This window comes from Leguminivora glycinivorella, chromosome Z (genome assembly GCF_023078275.1).
Source record: "Leguminivora glycinivorella isolate SPB_JAAS2020 chromosome Z, LegGlyc_1.1, whole genome shotgun sequence".
NCBI classification, from domain to species: domain Eukaryota; kingdom Metazoa; phylum Arthropoda; class Insecta; order Lepidoptera; family Tortricidae; genus Leguminivora; species Leguminivora glycinivorella.
Window position 1 is genome coordinate 20,452,514 of NC_062998.1, and position 23,858 is coordinate 20,476,371.

Below are 23,858 nucleotides of genomic sequence, written 5' to 3' on the forward strand. Positions count from 1 at the left end.
TACAGTGGCAACGAGAAAATGTAAAAATAAGCTAATTAAAGACATCCTCATTAATGTATGTCAGAAAGCACAGCTACCAAACCATTTTAACCCGATTCTTTCATTTGAAATTTCCAGTTTCATTTCGTTACACCCTTTTATTGCTTTAAATACATTTCTATAGCTGTTATTCAAATTACGGGAAGTCCCGGGAAATTTATTAGTAAAACCAAATTGAGTCCGCCTCCATACTAGTCAACATCACGCAAAACAAAAGACTGAGGTCGAAGTTTAGGTATAGAAGCTCCCGAATTTCCGATCCCTAATAATAATATGTAAGCACAGGGACTCGGTCAGTAACATACTTACAAAGAAAAATAAAAAAAGTACTTAGGCCTGAAGAAGAGGCTGGTGTGTTTCAACTGTTTCAGTAACCTATAATTTGCTCTAGCAATGGGTGCTGTGTGCGTAGTCGAATGCATAAAGGCTCACGAAACGCTCACGATGATATCTCTTTCGTAGCTATCTATCTCGACGTTTCGATTTCGTTTCGCGTCGCACAAATTCCATTCGGATACGGGACCTGATCTGCTGATTTGAGCATTATTAAGTTACGTATTACGTATTAAAAATCCAAGTAGCTATGCTCGGCAGCGCAAGCACGTGTTGAATGCTGACATTGCTTACAAAGTATATCGCCCGCGAGATAGACTAAGTACCCGCGCGTTCTTTTGGAGCTGTATTAATTTACTCGCCCTACAGTTTGTAGTTGTAAAAATATATGAGTGTAAAATAACGAATAACCTTTTGATTGATCCTCAAGACGAGAGCTCGCTTGCCGCTGGCCATCGGCTGCGAGTAGGACATGAGCTGGCTGTGGCGCTGCGCGGGCGGCACGCCGCGCTCCACCACCAGCACGATGCGCGCCCACTGCCGCTGCCACTCGTTGCGCGTCTCCGCGATCTTCTGGTACGTGTTGCCCATCATGGCGATCAGCATGTTCACCAGGAGGATGGCCACGATTATCATGTATATTACGAACAGGAGCTGCAAACGAATGGTTCAAATTCATATTTGAAAATTAAATCAGTTTATGTTTACTGATATTTTGTTGTTGATGTTATATACCTACCTATAGGATAGTTGCGTATCAGTCGTGAAGGAGCATCGACAATTATACCTAAGTACTCTTGGTCCACATAGTTTTATAAAAGTTTCTAAATAGGTACACGCACTTTCGACAGTCTTTTTAAAACGATTTTATTTCCAATATTTCAATAGTAGGTACCTACTTACTACAGACAGACGCGTTCCATCTGTTACCTGTAGACTGTAAGTAGTCCACTCCATGCATGTCTTACAACTAACCTTATTCTTTTTATTTTTATCTCGTGGTCGTTGCGGTCATGGGCGACGGCATGGGGTTGGACACAGCGTTGCGCCCTCCGGCGTGCGAGGGTGGATCGACAGGTAGGTTACTCGCCTTGGCTTCTATCTCGTGGTCGGTGCGGTCATGGGCGACGGCATGGGGTTGGACACAGCATTGCGCCCTCCGGCGTGCGAGGGTGGATCGACAGGTAGGTTACTCGCCTTGGCTTCTATCTCGTGGTCGTTGCGGTCATGGGCGACGGCATGGGGTTGGACACAGCGTGCCGCCCTCCGGCGTGCGAGGGTGGATCGACAGGTAGGTTACTCGCCTTGGCTTCTATCTCGTGGTCGGTGCGGTCATGGGCGACGGCACGGGGTTGGACACAGCGTGCCGCCGTCCGGCGTGCGAGGGTGGATCGACAGGTAGGTTACTCGCCTTGGCTTCTATCTCGTGGTCGGTGCGGTCATGGGCGACGGCATGGGGTTAGACACAGCGTGCCGCCCTCCGGCGTGCGAGGGTGGATCGACAGGTAGGTTACTCGCCTTGGCTTCTATCTCGTGGTCGGTGCGGTCATGGATGACGGCATGGGGTTGGACACAGCGTGCCGCCCTCCGGCGTGCGAGGGTGGATCGACAGGTAAGTTACTCGCCTTGGCTTCTATCTCGTGGTCGGTGCGGTCATGGGCGACGGCACGTGGTTGGACACAGCGTGCCGCCCTCCGGCGTGCGAGGGTGGATCGACAGGTAGGTTACTCGCCTTGGCTTCTATCTCGTGGTCGGTGTGACATATGTGTCATAATGTGAGTTATCTGTGGAACCACTTCCGCTCATGGCGCAAGACAGAATACATCTTTGTGAACTATAATAAGCCTTTTAATTCTTAAATAATGTTCCTGAGACACAACATGGTGTCAGGTGAAAAGAGAGATTAAGAAAGAAGAAACCTTAGTGGTAAAATAAGAAACCTTGGTGGTAAAGTAAAAATAAACCTTTGTGGAAAAAAAATCTAAATATGTCGAGTAAAACGACGAACCTGGGATTGCAGCCTCCAAAAGGATATAAAATAGAAGATGCGGAGGCTTGGAAAAAATACAAGCAGTTGTTCAACTTATTTATACAAGCTACAGATTTAGAAAAGGGGACGGATGAAAAAAAGGTAGCCATTTTCTTAACCTGTGCCGGAGAGGACATCTTAAATATATACAATGGTATGAATATCACTTCGACATTAAAATGGGAGGAGTTGTTAAAAAATTTGATGACCATTTCAACAACAAAACGAACACCGTCGTGAACAGCTACAGATTCTATAATTTACGACAGGAACTAGATGAACCGGTGGAACGATTTGTGTTAAGATTGAAGAATGTTGCTAGAACATGTGATTTTAAGGAAGAAGATAGAATGGTAAGAGATATGCTGGTGATAGGTGTACGAGAAACAAGTGTTAAAGAAAGATTGTTGAGGGAAAAAGATCTAAGTCTAGACACTGCAACTGAGTTATGCAAAGCGGCTGAATACAGCAAGAAAAATGTAAAAGAGATGGAAGAGAAAGTGCAGGCAATAAATGCAGTTAAAGAACGTACCCATTATAAAAAAGATGTCAAGAAACCGATTCATTACAGTTGCAATTATTGCGGTAAGAAGCATGAGCCAAGAAAGTGTCCTGCTTATGGGAGAAGATGTTCGGTGTGCAACAAATATAACCATTATGCAGAAATGTGTCGGTTTAAAAATAAGAAAGTAGATGGAATCAGACAATCAACACAGGACAGCGACTGCAGTTCAGAGGAGTTTGTAGTAGACTCGGTAAGTGGGTCAAACAGATTGCAGTGGTACGAGACAATAAGTGTTGAGGGAGTAGATATTAAGTTCAAGCTGGACTCTGGTGCCGACTGTAGTACATTGTCATTAGAACTGTTTAAGAGCTTAAAATTAGACAAATGTAAAATAGGGGACCCGACAGTTTTAATTGTATATAATGAGGAAAAAATAAATACAGTAGGGAGTGTCGATTTAACCTGTACTATTAGGGAAAAACCTGGCTGTATTAGATTTACTGTGGTTGATTTGCCTGTACAACCAGTTCTAGGTTTACCTGACTGTGTGAAGTTCAATTTAATCAAAAGAGTAGATGGTATAATCACAGAAGAAAAGAATAAATTTGTAAAATTAAATAATGATGTGTTTACAGGTCTAGGCAACATAGGGACATATTCAATAAAGTTGAAAGAGAATTCGGAGCCAGTAGTTAAGCCTGTTAGGAGAGTCCCACAGACTATAAAGGAAAGACTAAAAGAAACTTTAAATAATTATGAAAGTAGAGGAATAATAGAAAAAATAGAAGGACCAACGGCATGGTGCAATAATCTTGTAATTGTAGAAAAACCAGACAAGTCGCTTAGGTTGTGTTTAGATCCTAAAGAGTTAAATAAAGCCATTCTTCGAGAAAACTACCAAATTCCATCACCTGAAGAAATATATAATTCACTTGCAGGTAAAAGCGTCTTCACAGTACTAGATATGAAGGATGGATTTTTCCAAGTAACTTTGGAGGATGAACAAAAGCTCTGCACCTTTGGTACTCCTTTCGGAAGGTATTTTTTCAAGAGAATGCCGTTTGGAATTTCTTCGGCCCCAGAGGTAATGCAAAGAATAAATACTGCCGTATTTAGTGATATACAAGGGGTAAATGTTTACTATGATGACATTATTATTGCCGGGGATAGTTTAGAGGATCATGATAAAATCTTAAGTAAAGTAATAGACAGGGCAAGAAAGTTCAATGTAAAATTTAATCCTAACAAAGTTCAGTATAGAAGTGATTTTGTAAAATATGTAGGGTTAATAGTGTCAAAATCAGGAATTAAACCTGATCCTGAGCATGTAAAGGCTATTGTGGACTTGAAAGAACCAAATAACATTAAAGAGCTACAAAAATTTTTAGGTATGTGCAATTATTTAAGTAAGTTTATACCACAATACTCAAAAACAACTGAAAAACTTAGAGATCTTTTAAAGAAAGATGTATTGTGGGATTGGGGTACAGCACAAAGTCAAGCGTTTGAAGAAATAAAAACAAAAATAAGCAAAGCCCCAACATTAGATATTTTAAAGAAAGATGGGTTAGTAACTTTACAGACGGATAGTTCAAAAAGTGGCATGGGAGCTTGTTTACTTCAAAATGGTAAACCGATATCTTTTTATTCTAGATGCTATACAGATTGTCAACAAAGATGGGCTCCTATTGAAAAATAACTATTTGCAGTTTGTCTTGCTATGGAAAAATATCACCAATTTGTATATGGACGCAAAGTAGTAGTTGAAACTTTAGTGGCTATAATGAATAAAGACATTAATAAAATTTCAGCCAGACTGCAAAGAATGGTTCTTAAGCTTTTAAAATACGAATTTGATATTAAGTATATACCAGGTCCTCAAATGTATGTTGCTGACTATCTGTCTAGACATTATGATTCAACAAATGGGCAAGTAGAGCCAACACTTAAAGAATTGGTACATAGTGTAGAAGAAGAAAAAGTGTATGGGTTAGACAAAGACTTGCAAATATCAGACAGTAAATTAAAAGAATTGCAGGATGAAACTAATAAAGATGGTAATTTGCAACAAATAAAAATTTGGTATAGTTCAGAATGGCCTAAAAATGATAGAAATATTTATGGTATGGAATTGAAAAAATTGTACAAATTAAGACATGAGTTGATAGTGACAGAAAATGTGGTTTACTTTGGAAACAGGCTTCTTGTTCCCAAAGCATTAAGAAAAGAAATGTTAACTATATTACATTCAGGGCATGCAGGTGTAGTGAAATGTAAAAAGAGAGCTAGGAAAGTACTTTATTGGCCAGGAATGTCAAGAGATATAGAGGATTATGTGTTAACATGTAAAGTATGTGAAAAGTATAGAATGTCAAACTGTAAACAACCCATTATATCACATGAGATTCCTGAACTTCCTTTTAGTAAAATAGCTATGGATATTGGACACTATGCAGGTGAAGATTTTCTAGTAGTTGTAGATTACTTTTCAAAATGGATTGAGGTTGCAAAATTAAAAACCAAATCGACCACTAATGTCATAGCTAAGTTACTAAAAATATTTGGCACTTTTGGGATTCCTAGGCAAATAGTAAGTGATAATATGCCATTTGGTAGTTTTGAATTTGTGCAATTTGCAAATCAACATGGCATAGAATTAGTTAAGTCCAGTCCACATTATTCGCAATCGAATGGATTGCCAGAGAAATCGGTGGGCATTGTTAAAAGTTAGATGAAAAAATGTAAAGAAAGTGATACTAATTTTAACTTAGCAATGTTACATTATAGAACAACTCCTGTAGCAAATTTGGAGTATAGTCCTTCAGAGTTGTTAATGAGTAGATTATTAAGAACAAATTTACCCTGTTCAAAAGAAGTGTTAAAACCTAAGTTATGTGTAAATGTGAATGAACAACTGTTAATTAATAATGAAAAATCTAGGATCAATTATAATAAAACAGCGAAAGATAAGAAATCATTTCAAAGAGGAGAAGATGTAATTGTTCAAGATGTTAATAGAAGTAATTGTTGGTATCCGGCTAAAGTAGTAGAAAAAGCAAATGGACCTAGATCATTCATTGTTAAAAATGACAAGGGTAATTTAGTTAGGAGAAATGAAAAAAGCCAGACAGTACAAGAGAAGGGTAGGCAGGTAAGACAGGATGTCATGGTGCTCCCTACACCGGTACCTCCTGTAGAGATGCCTCTTGCTCATGAACCTCTTCCACTTATGCCAAATGTATCGGGATCTAACCCAGAGCAAGATCCACCAGTAATTACAAGGACGGGGAGGTTGGTGAGGAAACCTGCCTATCTGGGTGAATTTGATTTAAGTTAGTTTTTAGTGAATTCAGATTTTTGTATTATTAGTATAAGTATAAGTACTCCTTTAGCATAAGGGGGGGATGTGACATATGTGTCATAATGTGAGTTATCTGTGGAACCACTTCCGCTCATGGCGCAAGACAGAATACATCTTTGTGAACTATAATAAGCCTTTTAATTCTTAAATAATGTTCCTGAGACACAACAGTCGGTGCGGTCATGGGCGACGGCATGGGGTTGGACACAGCGTGCCGCCCTCCGGCGTGCGAGGGTGGATCGACAGGTAGGTTACTCGCCTTGGCTTCTATCTCGTGGTCGGTGCGGTCATGGGCGACGGCATGGGGTTGGACACAGCGTGCCGCCCTCCGGCGTGCGAGGGTGGATCGACAGGTAGGTTACTCGCCTTGGCTTCTATCTCGTGGTCGGTGCGGTCATGGGCGACGGCATGGGGTTGAACACAGCGTGCCGCCCTCCGGCGTGCGAGGGTGGATCGACAGGTAGGTTACTCGCCTTGGCTTCTATCTCGTGGTCGGTGCGGTCATGGGCGACGGCATGGGGTTGGACACAGCGTGCCGGTGCCGCCCTCCGGCGTGCGAGGGTGGATCGACAGGTAGGTTACTCGCCTTGGCTTCTATCTCGTGGTCGGTGCGGTCGAAGGCGCCGTAGTAGTCGGAGAAGGAGGTGAGCGACATGAGGAACATGGCCATGATGCTCTCCATGGGCGACGGCATGGGGTTGGACACCGAGTCGTCCACGCCCTCCGGCGTTTGAGGGTTATCGAACGACAGGAAGATTATATAGTATGCTGATGGAAATGTTTAGAAGCTTTATCAAAATGTTTTTCCCCTCACTAGCTCGGAAACACGTGTTTTGTCCTTTAATACCAGCGGGTAAAAACGCATTTTATCCATTAGTTAGTAAAATAATTTGACCTTGAATAAAGTCAAATTAACTGCTTTAAAATTGATAAAAGTTGGTGAATCTATAATAAAGATGATTTACCACCTGTGGAACCACTGGAAGCAGTGATAAACGCATTTTTTGCGTTGTAGTTTCCTCGCTATAGTGAGGGGAAACGTTTTGTGTTACACTCGGGTGCAAATGTATTTTTCCCCTCACTAGCTCGGAAACACGTGTTTTGTCCTTTAATACCAGCGGGTAAAAACGCATTTTATCCACTAGTGGGTAAAGTAATTTGACCTTGAATAAAGTCAAATTAACTGCTTTAAAATTGATAAAAGTAGGTGAATCCAGTAATAAAGATGATTTACCACCTGTGGAACTACTGGAAGCAGTGATAAACGCATTTTTTGCGTTGTAGTTTCCTCGCTATAGTGAGGGGAAAAGTTTTGTGTTACACTCAGGTGCAAATGTATTTTAACGCCGAGTGTGGAATTGAAAAACGAGCAAGTGAAAGGATTCTATAGTTGAACCACGAGCGAAGCGAGTGGTTCGAGAATAGAATCCTGAACTTGCGAGTTTTTTAACACACGAGAAGTAAACCCCCCCCCCCCCCTTTAACTTTGCCCCCTTGTATAACAAATAACTATTACATCACTGACACACGTTTCCGTCACTGCTACTGCTTAATTTATATATTAACGAACCTTGTTTTAAGTTTGTACATCACCACTCAGTGGTTTTTGCCGGTATTATAATACATTTCTATTAGGTATTTTCTAATTCACTTTAACATTTTAAAAAACAAAAAAATTGAAGAAAATGAACCATTAAATATTTCTTACCTTGTGAAAAGCCCATTACAAAGACTAGATAAATGCAGACGAACCGCAGCAGGTCTCCCATCACCATTCTGTAAATCATCACCACGAACGGACCCACAGTCTTGAAACCTCTGCAAGAGAAATTAGTGTGCCTTACTAATAATAGTTATTTGTTATACAAGGGGGCAAAGTTGTATTTTAACGCCGAGTGTGGAATTGAAAAACGAGCAAGTGAAAGGATTCCATAGTTGAGGTTCGAGAATAGAATCCTGAACTTCCGAGTTTTTTAACACACTAGAAGTAAAATACATTTGCACCCGAGTGTAACACAAAACTTTTCCCCTCACTATAGCGAGGAAACTAAAACGCAAAAAATGCGTTTATCACTGCTTCCAGTAGTTCCACAGGTGGTAAATCATCTTTATTATTCACCTACTTTTATCAATTTTAAAGCAGTTAATTTGACTTTATTCAAGGTCAAATTACTTTATCCACTAGTGGATAAAATGCGTTTTTACCCGCTGGTATTAAAGGACAAAACACGTGTTTCCGAGCTAGTGAGGGGAAAAAAATCTAATCTTCTATTGTATAAGATCTAAATCTAGGAGATTACAACATCTTAATTACTCTTAGTGACGGATTATCCTTTGATTTACTGCGTAGTAAATACATATAAATAATGACCTGCAGAAGAACAGGAAGTAGGGGGCAGTGGTGAGCATGATGATGACGGCGAGGTGGTCCTCCGCCTCGTCGGCACATCACAGCCGCAGCGTCGGCAGCGCCGTCATCAACAGGCACGAGAGCAGGAACATCACCCTGCACACACCACTCTGTCCACACACTCACCTGCAGAAGAACAGGAAGTAGGGGGCAGTAGTGAGCATGATGATGACGGCGAGGTGGTCCTCCGCCTCGTCGGCGCACCACAGCCGCAGCGTCGGCAGCGCCACCATCAATAGACAAGAGAACAGGAACATCACCCTGCACACATAAACAGCGCACTGCACATCCATCAAACCATCATTCAGGAGAGTCAGGAGTAACAACGTAACTCTTTCGTCGCTTCTAACTTTTAGCTACTTACAGAAAGTCGATTAGGACCGGAAGACCGAAGCTTTTCTTTTTAAGGTAGGTATAATTTAAAGATTCTGTCTAAGTGCGTCAAAATTTCATAAAAGTTGCTTAAATACAGCTACTAAATAAATGTGGATAGAAATATGGTGATCCAATACTTGTAACAAAGATGGTATTTATTTAGGAATGCACACCTGGATGGCACAGTGCTCAAATTCTCAACAAACATTTTCAGACCCAGAAATCTTGCTTCTCTTAACGCTGCTCCGATGTAAGCCAGTGCTCCCAGCCAAAGCAAAAGCTCTGCAGAAATTCTAACCTGAATAGAATAAAAAAATCTAATAGTTAAACATTGTTAAGATCATTTAAATTTATTTCCATACTACACTTGTGTCTCTTACTTACTTTTGCTTGCCAAGAATCAAAGTTCATCAGTCTGCACTCCTCTGTAAGGCCTTCCCACCAGTCTTCCATATCGGTCTCCTTTGGTGGTTCGGTTGCTGCAAAAATTTACGTACCAGTTACTTTATTGGCCAGATGCTCTTCATATTTTGAATTATAAGTATTCATATGTCAACCTACGTTTATCCTTTTCCTTGGGATGGCTTTTAAAATGAGCACAGGCACCACTGTCGGGTTTAGTTACGTTTAATATCTCCACGGCTCCCGGATCTATTTCAACCGGATTTAACGAGGCAGTGCAGTTTTCTGAAAAACAAAACATAGAGCCTGCAAATAAATACATTATGTAGTATCACTACAATCTGAAATAATACAATATCAGATCACAAATAGGCCTTAACCTTTAGGCTATGATATTGAATAAGGTTCAGACTCGGTGTGATAAAAGTGTTGCTACCTAACATTCGATGAAACATTTAATCATTGATGAAAATATTCTTAACTTACATCAGATACGTTAAAGCCTTAAAGTTAGATATCTTATTACATCCCTAGATGTTAGAATACTTACCAGCATCCGTAGCAATGTCAGTATCATTGTTAGCAGTAGAATTGAGCGTTGTGGTGTTGAGCGCGACGTGTTCTGGTGGCGGGCCGGGCCGCAGAGTAAAGCAGACCAGGCTCACGAGGAAGTAGCACGAGAACAGGATGAACTGCCGGTAGAAGCGGAACTTCACGAACGTGTTCCACTTAGTCTTCAGCAGGTCGATCAACATGCCTTCTAGCAGCTCCAGGTGCTCGTCTTTTTCCTGAGGACCATGAGATGACATTCCAACTGAATCGGTAAGTACATATATTTTATTTATTTTTAGTTTTATATTTATGTTCATTGCCGCTCAGGTAAATTTTTGGGTTTGGTCGGGCTGGGAAAGGGAAAACCTGACCAGCTTGACTTATACTTATTCGGAACTTTAGACTTATTCGAAAAAAAACGTAATGAAGAGCAGAATCTTTATTGCGCATGCGCAAGTGGTGGCGCTGATCTTCCAGTAGATTTCGTGCTCAATGTTAAGGTTGTTGGGCTGGTAAAGTGGAAAACCTGACTCACCCCGAAAACAACCAAGTTGAGAGCAGAATCCTTATTAATGAGGCCCGTCTCGGTGTCGATGGTATCCACTCCGCCGAGCGGGTAGGCTGCGCAGGTGGTGGCGCCGATCTGCCAGTAGATCTCGCGCTCGATGTTGAGGATGTGGAAGAACAGCTCGGTGCGCGCCAGCTTGGCGGCCAGCGTCAGCGGCGTCAGGTTCTGCACGTTGCGGATTTGGAGCGACGCGCCCACCTCGTACGCCATGTCGAAGGTACTCTGTCAATCACATCGTAGATAATAGTATGACTTTAGTTCTCCCCATAAATTATTGCATTTTAGAACTTGTCAGGATAAAAGTCGTCTTAGGAGGAAGTTTTGATTTTTGACACAACATTGATTGGTGGATACATGCTTGTTCTTATCTCCATCGCATGATTAGCATATTGCTGTCCGATGTGCCGGCTGGCATAAACAAGAATTTAATTTCCTTTCCTGCCGGTCAGTAACGTAAAAAAAGTAAGGTAAAGTAGTTCAGGTCAGGTCAGGCGGGTAGGTATAGTAAAAGCTTAAGTTTACCACCATAGTACTTACATAATACATAGTAAGAAGTAAATCGCATTTAAGTAAGCGTAAGTAGTAAATCGCGGTAGCTATTTCTTCTGTCAACATACCATCTTCTGGTAGATGACGAGCATGTGCAGCACGGTGTTGCCGTTGGTGTCCTGCAGGTCGGGGTTGGCGCCGCGCGCCAGGATCAGCCGGTAGCACTCCTCCTGGCCCAGGCACGCCGCGAAGCTCAGCGGGTACTCGCCCCAGTACACGTACCTAAGTAATACAATATATTTTACCAGATTTATGCATAGATTTTTTTTAATATTGGGTTGGTAAGAAAGTAATGAGCGATCGATTGAATTCCACATAAAATTTTTGAGAGAGTTCTAGAATCTTCTATGGTCGAAAGTATATAAAGGGCGAGTCGCACAGTTTCTCGTCAGTCATTCACTAGCTGTCGCCGAGCTAATATAAGGAAGAAAATGGACGAATTAAAAGTGCATGTAAGGCATTGCTTACTATATGAATTTCAGTCTGGCCATTCAGCCGCCGAAGCAGTGCGTAATATATGTCAGCGTGTTGCTCCTGAAGTTGTGTCTGAGGCCACGGCGAAACGATGGTTCCAGCGGTTTCGTAGTGGCGACTTTTCATTATCAGATCAACCTAAGTCTGGTCGACCGGTGAAGATTGATGTAGCCAAATTAAAAACCTTAACCGAGGCTAACGAGTCGTACTCTTGCTACCGAGTTAGGCTGCTCTCATGTCACCATAGAAACACATTTACACGAGTTGGGAAAAAACTACAAATACAGTGTTTGGATACCGCACGAACTTGATAGAGATCAACTAAACCGCCGTGCCGATATCTGCATACAACTTCTGTCTTTTCGCCGCACATTCAACTGGTTGGACCATCTTATCACTGGAGATGAAAAATGGGTCTTATATAGATAGATAGATAGATAAGTCATTTATATATAAATCACACACGCAAACGTCAGTGGCTAGCTCCAAACGAAAAAGGAATAGAGGCACCAAAAACAGAGCCTCACCCGAAAAAAGTTATGCTGTCCGTTTGGTGGGATATTCATGGTATTATTCACTGGGAACTCCTACCAAGTGGAATGACTGTTACCGCATCAGTATACTGTAATCAGCATGAAAATTTAAACCAAAAAATCTGTCAGAATCGTCCACAGCATGCTAAAGTTTTTTTCTTACACGACAATGCTCGCCCACACATTGCAAAAGTGACTCGGCTAAAGCTATTGGAGCTAGGTTGGAAAGTGATACCTCATCCACCGTACTCTCCAGACTTGGCACCTACGGATTACGCATTGTTCAGATCGCTAAGCAATGCCTTGAATGAAAAAAAGTTCGATGATCAAGCCCATCTACGACAGTAGATAGCTGAGTTTTTTGAATCTAAACCTAAGAACTTCTTCGCCGATGCTATTCATTCTTTACCAGAACGATGGAGACAAGTAGTAGATAACGAAGGTCGTTATATTTTTGATAAATGATTAAAATAATAAATTAAATAAAAATTACAATATTGGTTATGATTCGCTCATTACTTTCTTACCAACCCAATAGTTATTTGTTTTACAAGGGGGCAAAGTTGTTGTTTAACCGCACGTGCCAATATTGATACCCGAGCAAGCGAAAGATGAAGATATTGAACCGCAAGCGTAGCGAGTATGTGTATTAGCGTCGCACTCTCTCGCTCGCTCACGTTTCAATCAATCAATCAATCAAAATATTTATTCGTAATAAACTTAAAACTTGTCTACTATCTATGGCAGGGCATCATTGCGTCATTGTTGACAATGGTGACGTTTCTGCTTGATACTTTATATAATTAAATGCCATTATACCATTATCGTATAAGCGATATACGAAAAGTTTTAAAGTTCGAGCCGAGAATATGTACCTAACAGCACGTGCGCACGTATATTCAACGGAATTTTAAAATATTTGCGTAAAAAGCACAACTAAACAATTATTATTACTTACATAAGTAAATATTATTATTAATCCTTGAACTTGAATTAGGCATATTGTTAATTCAGCACAATGACTTACATAGTTATATACGTTGCAAAAAAAATGCAATTACTCATTTCATACTAAACACTCTCAGTTGCACATTAGTGTAGGTATGTACCTAATCATTTTAATACAATTATTTTAATAGACGTTTGTTTTTCTGTTACTGACAAACATATTCAATAGTAAATTGACAACATTTCAAAATTTTCAATGTCCCTAAATCGAAAACCATTTCGAGATATACGCCTGTAGATCACAAAAATATATTTTTTAATATTTTTTTTCCTTATTTTTAGTAAAAAAATCTTAAAAATAGTTAAAAGGGGAAGTGACGTTACGTAGCTGAGTCAGACTATTCAGAGCTGCCACTACAACCAAAAAAATCTTCCGGTTGGGATGTCACTTGAGTTTGACTGTGACACTTATCATCGCTAGTAGTATGGCGATTATAGGTAAGGAGCGGAAGTTTTAAGTTTCAGAAGTGCAGATATAAAACCAGGTGGCGCTGCAATTGCAGGCACACAAGGGTTTGACACGTCATTTTCGACTGTTCTACTTTGACAGATTTATCTCCTTATACTTCTACATTCCATAGCTTATATTTGTTGACAGTGTCACTTGACAGGAAAACATTGCGATCTGTTTAAGCTGACTGTTAAAACTTTTTTTTTGGAATGATTTTGTCGTTTTCTTGGGTGTATGAAACAACACATGTGACGTCAGAACGCTGTGTCTTGACGTTTGTAACTTACGCTCTTTCTGTTCGAAGTAGTAATAAAAAGGGATTTTCGCATTAAAACAGCAGTTTTTGGGAAAAATAAAAAAATACGTGTATCTTTAAATATTGATTTCTTTCAAACCAAAAAATAAAAAGTAGTAGTCGAAAATATGAAATGTTGTCAATTACGATACAAGTGCGTAAAAAAGGAAGTTCGAAACGAGCGGCGATAAATTAAAACACGACCGAAGGGAGTGTTTTAAATCGACACGAGTTACGTCACCTCCTCCTCACCCTCACCCGTCGTAGTTGGTGTTGTATTGCACGTTGACCCACTCGTGGTCCTGCGAGTCGGAGCGCGAGGCCTTCTGGTCCTCGCTCTCGCCTGTGACAGAGTTAACATAGTCCATGACAGAGGCTCCAACCCTCACCCGTCGTAGTTGGTGTTGTACTGCACGTTGACCCACTCGTGGTCCTGCGAGTCGCAGCGCGAGGCCTTCTGGTCCTCGCTCTCGCCTGTGACAGAGTTAACATAGTCCATGACAGAGGCTCCAACCCTCACCCGTCGTAGTTGGTGTTGTACTGCACGTTGACCCACTCGTGGTCCTGCGAGTCGGAGCGCGAGGCCTTCTGGTCCTCGCTCTCGCCTGTGACAGAGTTAACATAGTCCATGACAGAGGCTCCGACCCTCACCCGTCGTAGTTGGTGTTGTACTGCACGTTGACCCACTCGTGGTCCTGCGAGTCGAAGCGCGAGGCCTTCTGGTCCTCGGGGCACATGAAGTTGCCGTAGCAGCGCTCGTGGTAGTCGGCGCCCGCGTCCAGGAAGAACTTCACCATCGTCGGGTCCTCGTTCGTGATCGTCATGTGGAGCACGCTCTCGCCTGTGACAGAGGTATTTTAAAAACGGGTTTTCAAAGTATACCTAATCAATACCTGTGTGGTGACGGGTTAAGAATTTCACCACCCCCTTTCTTCCCGTGGGTGTCGTAGAAGGCGACTATGGGATATGGGTTAAATTGTGGCGTAGGCGAGAGGCTGGCAACCTGTCACTGCAATGTCATAGTTTCGTTTTCTTTCAACCCCTTATTTGCCAAGAGTGTCACTGAAGCTTTAGTGGTTTCATGTGTTCTGCCTACCCCTTTATGGGATATAGGCGTGATTGTATGTATGTATGTATTGTATGTACCTAGTCAATATTCAAAATGCAGTGTGAACATTCAAAAAGATTCTAATCATCTACCACCTACAACTGCATGTCAGGCAAAAGCACAAGAAGTAAATATAATAAATATTGGGGGACACCTTACACAAGTAGAAAAATAATCTCATTATCCCTGTCTGGTATGGAAAAATAAGCTTAAATTGAAGTAGCATATTACGTTGTTACTTACGTTTGATTGGAATCCGTGATAGAAGCCTTACCAAGTGAGAGGAAGTTATTATATAAGTAAAAGGGTGTTTAATTTTGCGCGGAATCTATCAGGTGCTCTATCAAATGAGGGCTTTGGCGTAGACCGCCGCGGCTAGACCGCGGCGAAGGGCGAAAATGCCGCAGTATTTATTTTAATTACACTATTTTCTTAATTGCATTATTATAAAAAAAAAATATTAGGTTTATGAACGTATAATCAGTCGCTATAATAGCTTATCTATTTAACATATTAAATGCTTTCATATTTAGTGTAATAGTACATTACATCAGAGGCCGGGAAAATGAGGATTTCCGGCCAAGTGGGTATATACGGCCGAGCGAGCGTGCGAGCGAGGCCGGATAGGGATACGAGGCCGGGAATCCGTTTTCACGCCGAGGCATGTATAGTGCTTTTCTCAAACATACAATGAAATAAAAAAAAATGCTCTAAAGGACAATATTTTATAAAAAAAAGTTACTTTGCAGGCCTAGGCCTGAAAAATAATATGAAATCCCTTTACAGTCCTCTCGAGTTGTTGCGCCCAAAAAGCGAAACTTCCCAGCCCATTTTAAGGAACGTAAAGACAATATTTCATTGCATGTTTGAGAAAAGGTGTTTTTATTCATTGTAATTTATACGTATGAATTGTAAAAACAAAAGCTTAAAAACAGTAATGTTTTTTCGAATGTTTCGATGTTTACAAGATGATACTTTGTGTGATACTTAAATGTGATAATGAATACTTTTCTCTATCTAACATGGGAAAGAAATAAATATTTGATTTGTTTGTATTAATTTAGGAAGTTCGTCGGCCAGAAGGGAGGATGGCGTTCAGCAGGCACAGGTGCAGGATCGTCATTCGTCTGCCTACTGGCCGCGTTTATCTTACCGTAGTACTCGTCGCTCATGTACACGTCGTTGATGAGCTTGGGATAGAAGCGCAGCAGTCGCTTGGCCAGGTCGGCCAGCAGCGACGTGGCGTTCAGCAGGCACAGGTGCAGGATCGTCTCGCCCACGGCGCCACGTTCCTACGGTAACATTGCTCAATTAATATTGGGCGTGATGTGGATCATCGAAAATGTTTGGGTTTCCCAGATGAGCCTGATCAAAAACTCGAAGGTGATACCTCTATTTATGATTCAGAAACTTACTTTGAGGTCCCAAGGTCCAAACTGAGCTCGCGGTAGTTGGAGGGGTTGGCGTCGTACTCCTCCTGCGCGTCATCTCGATGGTAGACCACCTCATCCGTGCAGGGGTGGCAGTTAGCAGTCCAACACAAATATACACGTGCATAGCCTTGCCAAATTCCGAGGCTAATAAAATGAGTCAGAACTTGCCTTGAGGTCCCAGCAGAGCTCGCGGTAGTTGGAGGGGTTGGCGTCGTACTCCTCCTGCGTGACATGCGGCCAGTCCTTCTCGATGTCGAACTCCTCGTCCGGGTTCTCCATGCCGCGCAGCGGCGGCAGCTGCCAATCCAACACAAATTTACAGTCAAGGTCACATATGTAATCAAACCAACATTCCAAATATATTACAGGTACACGACCTTATCGTCATGATTTTAGAGACGTGCATGTACTAAATATATTCTTGGCATGTTGGTTTGAGAAGATGTTTACATGTGAACTCAACTGTACACTGTAGAGTTCGTGTCTTGTACAGTGACGCGCACATTTGTCAATTGTAACCTTTAATAACATGATTTTATAAATCAAGGCGCGCGTCTCCGTGAATAATACCGATATCACTCGAAGGTTATGAGTGTTATGACAGATGGCGCCACCCTATTAGTCCATTGGTGGTAGGTACATTGCACAGATAAAGAATTACATACGTGAGAGCGAGAAGATATGTTTTTTCTCTCTCACATATGAATGACAGTGACATGCCTAGACACTTGCACAAACGGAAGGCCGCGAAATCTTGTTCTTGTCGTTGTTTAAGATATTATATGATATATCCTTATGGATTTGCTTGTTCTGGCGATAGAGAGAGTAAATAAACGAACCAACGATCGAGGATGGAAAATGATATCTATATCAGATATAATAATTATGTATATTGTTAATGTTTTCATTTTTAGGGTTCCGTACCTCAAAGAGGAAAAACGGAACCCTTATAGGATCACTCGCGTGTCTGTCTGTCCCTCTGTCACAGCCGATTTCTCCGAAACTACTGCACCGATTTACTTGAAATTTGGCACACGTATGTAAACCTGTGGCCCAAAGACGGACATGTAATTTAATTAAATGAAATTTAATCACAGGGGTCACTTTTGGGGGGTAAAATTGAAAATTAAAAATCAAAGTTATTAAAACTATATTGTGTTACATATCAAATGAAAGAGCATTTTATCAGCATCTGAAATATATTTTTTTTTTATTTTTTGTTTTGGTAATTTAGAAGTAATTTAAGAAAATAAGCAAAAAATTACCATTCCCCCCCTTATCTCCGAAACTACTTAGCGTAAAATTTTCAAAAAAATACACGAGATAGCCCTCTCCCTGTAGATTACAGGAAAACCTATTAGAAATCTACAGTCAAGCGTAAGTCGGACTTAAGAGAAAAAAACTCAGATTACGAATTTCACTCACTGCCGCTGCAAGTAGTTACTAAACGTCTTAAAATTGTGTAAGCGAGTTGGACAGGTATAAAGAAATTCATTTCTGTCTTTTTCTTTTTAGAACTTGTTCAATTTTTTTTTCATTTGTACAAAATGACTTAAGTTCCTACTAAAAAGGAGGCGCTTAAGACCGTTTATAAATTGACTGAGCAAAATTTTATTCAAATCGGTCCAAAAAAAGGTGTCTGTTGACGAAAACATAGAATTTGTGCCACCGAAAGCCCAAATCTGAAGTCCATTTTGCTCTATCTCTTATCGTTTCCGAGATATATACGTAAAGTCTTAAAAGTGCGAAACGTTAACTTTGCCATTATAGTCGTTCAGGCGCTCATGAATTCTTTGTATGGAAAAGTCGAAAACCGACTCGCACTTGACCAATGTTCATAGAACGTTGTGGTTTTTAGGGTTCCGTAGTCAACTAGGAACCCTTATAGTTTCGCCATGTCTGTCTGTCCGTCCGTCCGTCCGTCCGTCCGTCCGTCCGTCCGTCCGTCCGTCCGTCCGTCCGTCCGTCCGCGGATAATCTCAGTAACCGTTAGCACTAGAAAGCTGAAATTTGGTACCAATATGTATATGAATCACGCCGACAAAGTGCAAAAATAAAAAATAGACAAAAATGTTTTATTAGGGTACCCCCCTACATGTAAAGTGGGGGCTGAAATTTTTTTCATTCCAACCCTAACGTGTGATATATTGTTGGATAGGTATTTAAAAATGAATAAGGGTTTGCTAAGATCGTTTTTTGATAATATTTATATTTTCGGAAATAATCGCTCCTAAAGGAAAAAAAGTGCGTCCCCCCTCTAACTTTTGAACCATATGTTTAAAAAATATGAAAAAAATCACAAAAGTAGAACTTTATAAAGACTTTCTAGGAAAATTGTTTTGAACTTGATAGGTTCAGTAGTTTTTGAGAAAAATACGGAAAACTACGGAACCCTACACTGAGCGTGGCCCGACACGCTCTTGGCCGGTTTTTTTTTATTAGCATAAATGACTTAAGCGCCTTCAAAAGTGTAGGTGCTTAAGACCGTTTGTAAGTTAAAGTTAGCTGTGATGGCTCAACGAAGAAAGAAGATTTCAATATCCTACTTATACATATTTTATTAATTTAACTATACAGTTTTTATTACTCAAGCCAAGCGTTACGTTAGCTATTGCTATCGAAAGGAAAACTTGTGTATAAAGCTTGAAACAAATTATGGGACGCGTCTGACGACCGCGACTGATAAGCCGATGGCTTGCGTGGGCGACGGTCGCGCGACGGCGATGCGACGCATACGAAATCAAACCTTATCGATATGGAAGTAGACGATGCGATAAGACGTGACGGCGACGGTCGCGCGACCGTCGCCCACGCAAGACACGGCGTAAGTGTGCACGCCAATGGCTTGCATTTGAAATAACGTTGTTTTTGTAAAAAAATGAAAGTAGTTTTTACTACATTGCGAAGTTTTCGTTTGTCAACTAGACGCACACATTTGCAACTAAGCGATCGGACTGTAGGTGACAGTGTATCTACTCTAGCCTCGTGGCGCCGAATGTACTTTCTAAAGTACATAATGGTTTCAATGGAATTTTAACTCTCATGTAAACAAATAAAATATAATTTCTTTTGTTTCTAAAATTTTTCGAATAACTGAAATTGAATTCAATCTCAAGTACAATAAGAATCAAAATTCCCTAGCAAAAGATAGATAGATAGATAGATAGATATACGTTTATTTGTTTGTCACAATACACACAGAATACACAAAAGAAATAAGTTACAAAAAAGAATTAGAATACATAATAAGCAAATTGGAAAACAGGAAATTACACAGATTTTTACAATAGCGTACTATGATACTGTGCGCGTCGCAACAAGACAAAAGGGTCACGGCTCAGTATTACGCTACGCCCTGAGGCAGCAGCACTGATATTCTGCCGGAACCGGATCAGATCACGATAACACATAATTGATTGAATAAGAAATATTGTAAAGAGATGAAATTATATACCTAAAATATCTATAAATAATTGCCTATGAAACGAGTGAGATGAATGCTATGATGAAAAGAAATGTGTGTTTGATCTGTTAGATCGATAGATAGTAAAATAATTGCTACAGCTAGAGCTAAACCTGAAGCTAAATCCGGTAATCTGCAACCAGGTAGCCATAAGGGATACCCAAACTTTGTTTTTCTAAAAGATATTTTTTAAAATGACGTTTAAAAGTAAATTTAGTTTTAATTTGACGAATCGGGGGCGGGATATTGTTCCAGCACCTGGTTGCGAGATACCGGAAACAGCCTGTAAAAGCAACAGTTTTGTGAGGGTGAGCTTCTAGGAGACATCGCCTGGTAGACCGTGTACCATGTCGTTCATGGAAAGAGGATATGCGTATTTTAGAGAATAAGTAATGGGGCTTTTTGTCATTCAAAACGCCAAATAAGAGACTAGCTAGATGTAAGTGCCTCCGTGAGGACATGTTTAATATGGATGCTTTGTTAAGGTATGGTGTAATGTGTGTTCTCGGTGGTATTGAGCTACAAAAACGGAAACAGGCATTTTGGACTCTTTGGATAAGACGACGAGTTTTTTCCAATAGTCGTGGCCCGTACACAATGTCTGCATAATTTAACTTAGAGAGTACCAGCGATTCGCACAACAACTTACGAATTTCCTCATTTAAGAGGTATCGTACTTGGTATAAGACCTTAAGACGAAAAAAACACGACTTCACTAATTCTCCTATATGCTTCTCAAACCTCAGCTGGTTGTCAATGACTAATCCCAAGTTTCTAGCCTCGTCTACGCGTTCGATCAGTGAACCCCTTATAAAAATTTTAGGTTCATTACATAAAATCCTAGAGAGTTGTACTTTGGATCCGAGTATCATAAACTTTGATTTAAGTGGGTTCAACAGTAATCCGTTATTATCTGCCCAAGTGGAGATATTTTCCAGGTCTGTACTTATTTTTTGTAGTGCCTCATCGAACTGACTTGGACGGGCTGCATAATATAGTTGAACGTCATCTGCGTATAGGTGTAAAAATTTTGTATGGTGGGCGCCACGAGGCTAGGGAAGTTTAAATCGATGTTATCGCATCGATCTACTGAGGGGGGCGGTGCCTACAGCAGTTGTAGTTGTATGCATACCTAGCTCACGCACACAGACGCGTCCACTGGCGCCGCGCCGGTGTCCGCGTGCGCTCTCTGCAATGTCTCTGCAATATATGCAGAAACCACATGGTGGTCTGTGGCAGAAACTCAATAGACATTTTTAGGGTTTTTAAAATAACTAGGTACTTATTTAGTACGTGAAGTAACATGGTAAATTAAAAATTATCATTAGATACTTATTTGCGGAGGTGTAAACAATTTCCTTCGTTTTGCCATATATCAATAATTACTTATCTATATTAAATTCATTAATCCGTATACATTACATTTTAACAATTAAGTGTATTAATTATACTCATAGCTGGGCACCGTTAATCAAATAGTTAACTTCGATAATCGCTAATCCGTTACTATAAAAGTTAACTTCGTTAATCGTTAAAGCGATACATTTCAACAAATTTAACGGAAGTTAAAGTTAATCGATAATCCGTTAATCATGATAAAAAATAATTTTACTGAGCTAGTTGCATCAGTTATCAACTATTAATTTTTTGGGTAAGTTTATTATGTTACTGTAAAATACCGAAGTTCGCCAAAATCTCTTGAAAAATCCCAGCTGCCAATTGGTAATAGCGAAATGTTAATAAATATTGTTCTCTTTGGACTTACACCGACGTTGGTTCGGTAAATCCTAAATACAACAATAGATAATGTATTTACTAAATAATATTTATTTAGTAATTTCCCGCTAGAAACTTGCGTTATACTATTCTGTATACTTTTTCAGCTACCATAACCAAATTTGGATTAGATTAAAAAAACCTTTAAGTAAAACTTAGAACCTTTCAGATGGTTTTACTCACCCTTTCTGATGTTTACCATACTTACTTACCCCGTTATTCATAAACGTACACTAAGTTATCAAGCCGATAAATTTCGTTTGTCCCTTTCCGACGTATTGGTGTGATAGAAAGGGACAAACGAACTTTATCGGCTGGATACTTTAGTGTACGTTTATGAATAAGGGTGTTGAAATTTATAGCTACGAAATTTTACATAAAACACCTACTTTAAAATAAAAAAAAAATGTTGAATTTGGTTAACATTATAAAAGACCTCACGCAAGCTGTGCTAATTAGTTCGCGAATTCGTCGAGAGGTGGCGCTAAACACAATTATGCTCATTAGAGAACCTATACTTCTAGCCTAGCCCAGTCTTTAGAATTATGTGAGTAACGTAAAAGTTTTGTAGGTACGGAACCCTTGGTGGGCGAGTCCGACTCGCACTTGGCCGGTTTTTTCTCACTAGATAGCAAACAAAGAAGAAAGATACCTAGGTATAGATTTAAAACTCCACAATACATCCACTTTTAGGTGGGTAATGCTGTACTCGTTTGTAGGATATAATGACGCTATACGTAAGTATATATTTTTATTTCATTCCTCCCGTATTGCAAAATTCAGTAACGAAGCCATAAAATATGTAAATCGTTTTATCAATCCAAATAGGTCCACAACTTTTAAACTTCGTTGTGAAATATTGTTTTTTAAGAAATTCGTACTTTTATTTTCCAGGTTTCAGTTACGGTTAAGATTGAAACACTGCAAACCCAACTATTAAACCTTGTAAACAACAAATAAAAAATTAACAATGTGACAGACGGACAGACAGACGGACAGAGTCGCACCATAAGGGTTCCTGTTGTACCTTTTTGGTACGGAACCCTAAAAATACGTATTACAATAGCAGTCCAAATTGTTGGCAAATCCAGGGACAATGGTACGCAAAATACTCGCAAAACTGTGAGTTCAAAAGTTGATTCGTCCAGATAGTAATGAAGCTGACAACAGCAAATCTAACGTAACATCACAGGCACAGGCCAAACGCAAACACATAGGTTTGTATCTTCATCCACATCATAAGCACACCTCGGACACTGGCGATCAAATATATGAAAGAGGCGCGTTCCTAGCACACATTCTATGCTCGTGTAGTTAAACGCGTACTATGCTTACAGTATGGGTGAGAATGGGGTGAGATATGACAGGTCGACTGTTCGCGTTTTTGACAGGCGGTAACTGTGAGAGGGGGTGGGCAGCACTTTCAGCGGGAAGCGGGAGTGGCCATACTGTACGATAGTACTCCTTATTATACTGTGTCATAAGTTACTTATAACATGTTTAGGAACGATGTGTTCTCCAACTTAAAACGAGACAAGTAATTAATTATCAATTTGCTTGAACAAAATCCATACTAATATTATAAATGGGAAAGTGTGCGTGTCTGTTTGTTTGTCCATCTTTCACGGCAAAACGGAGCGACGAATTGACATGATTTTTAGGAGGAGATAGTTGAAGAGGTGGAGAGTGACATAGGCTACTTTTTGTCTGTTTCTAACCTCCCACTTCCCTAAAATGGGGGGTGGAAGTTTGTATGAAGCATTCCGCAATTTTCGAAAAGCTAGGTAGTTTCTCTATATAAATTAGAGGGTTTGGCCACTTTTCAGTACTTTCAAGGATTAACTTCTCGGACATGTTGAGTTTGGGAGCTAAAAAAAATAGCCGGACAGTTGGGTACCTTTCCTTGTAAGTTAGATCTTATTGAGTCAAACTTCCAACGGCCGCTAGCATTATTGTTCGACTTGTACATAGTATATATGATATGTAGGTATGTGTTTCATTCCGTATGATTACCTACGAGTAGGGCTGCCATCCGTCCGGGTTTCCCCGGATTTGTCCTAGTTTGGAGGCGAAAACCCGGACACTTTTCATGTAAATACTTAAATAAATTTATCAGCGAATTTAAGTTGACTGACATTAGTTAATGTCTGTTTACACAATAAAAAACCGGCCAAGTGCGAATCGGATTCGATTT

General features: G+C 40.3%; 1 protein-coding gene across 1 annotated transcript in view; it reads right to left on the reverse strand.

The window, feature by feature from the left end:
• LOC125241828 (transient receptor potential cation channel subfamily V member 5) overlaps nucleotides 1-23,858 on the reverse strand; it is a 30,476-nt gene that overhangs the window by 3,074 nt on the left and 3,544 nt on the right. Inside the window, exons 3-15 of the mRNA XM_048150473.1 lie at nucleotides 16,594-16,722; nucleotides 16,146-16,284; nucleotides 14,536-14,725; nucleotides 11,192-11,345; nucleotides 10,542-10,796; nucleotides 10,005-10,242; nucleotides 9,614-9,739; nucleotides 9,437-9,531; nucleotides 9,226-9,350; nucleotides 8,804-8,938; nucleotides 7,976-8,085; nucleotides 6,854-7,035; nucleotides 784-1,026 (exon numbers count right to left, since the gene is read on the reverse strand). Coding sequence (XP_048006430.1) covers nucleotides 784-1,026; nucleotides 6,854-7,035; nucleotides 7,976-8,085; nucleotides 8,804-8,938; nucleotides 9,226-9,350; nucleotides 9,437-9,531; nucleotides 9,614-9,739; nucleotides 10,005-10,242; nucleotides 10,542-10,796; nucleotides 11,192-11,345; nucleotides 14,536-14,725; nucleotides 16,146-16,284; nucleotides 16,594-16,722 — 2,121 coding nt within the window. The remainder of the gene's footprint in view (nucleotides 1-783; nucleotides 1,027-6,853; nucleotides 7,036-7,975; nucleotides 8,086-8,803; nucleotides 8,939-9,225; nucleotides 9,351-9,436; nucleotides 9,532-9,613; nucleotides 9,740-10,004; nucleotides 10,243-10,541; nucleotides 10,797-11,191; nucleotides 11,346-14,535; nucleotides 14,726-16,145; nucleotides 16,285-16,593; nucleotides 16,723-23,858) is intronic.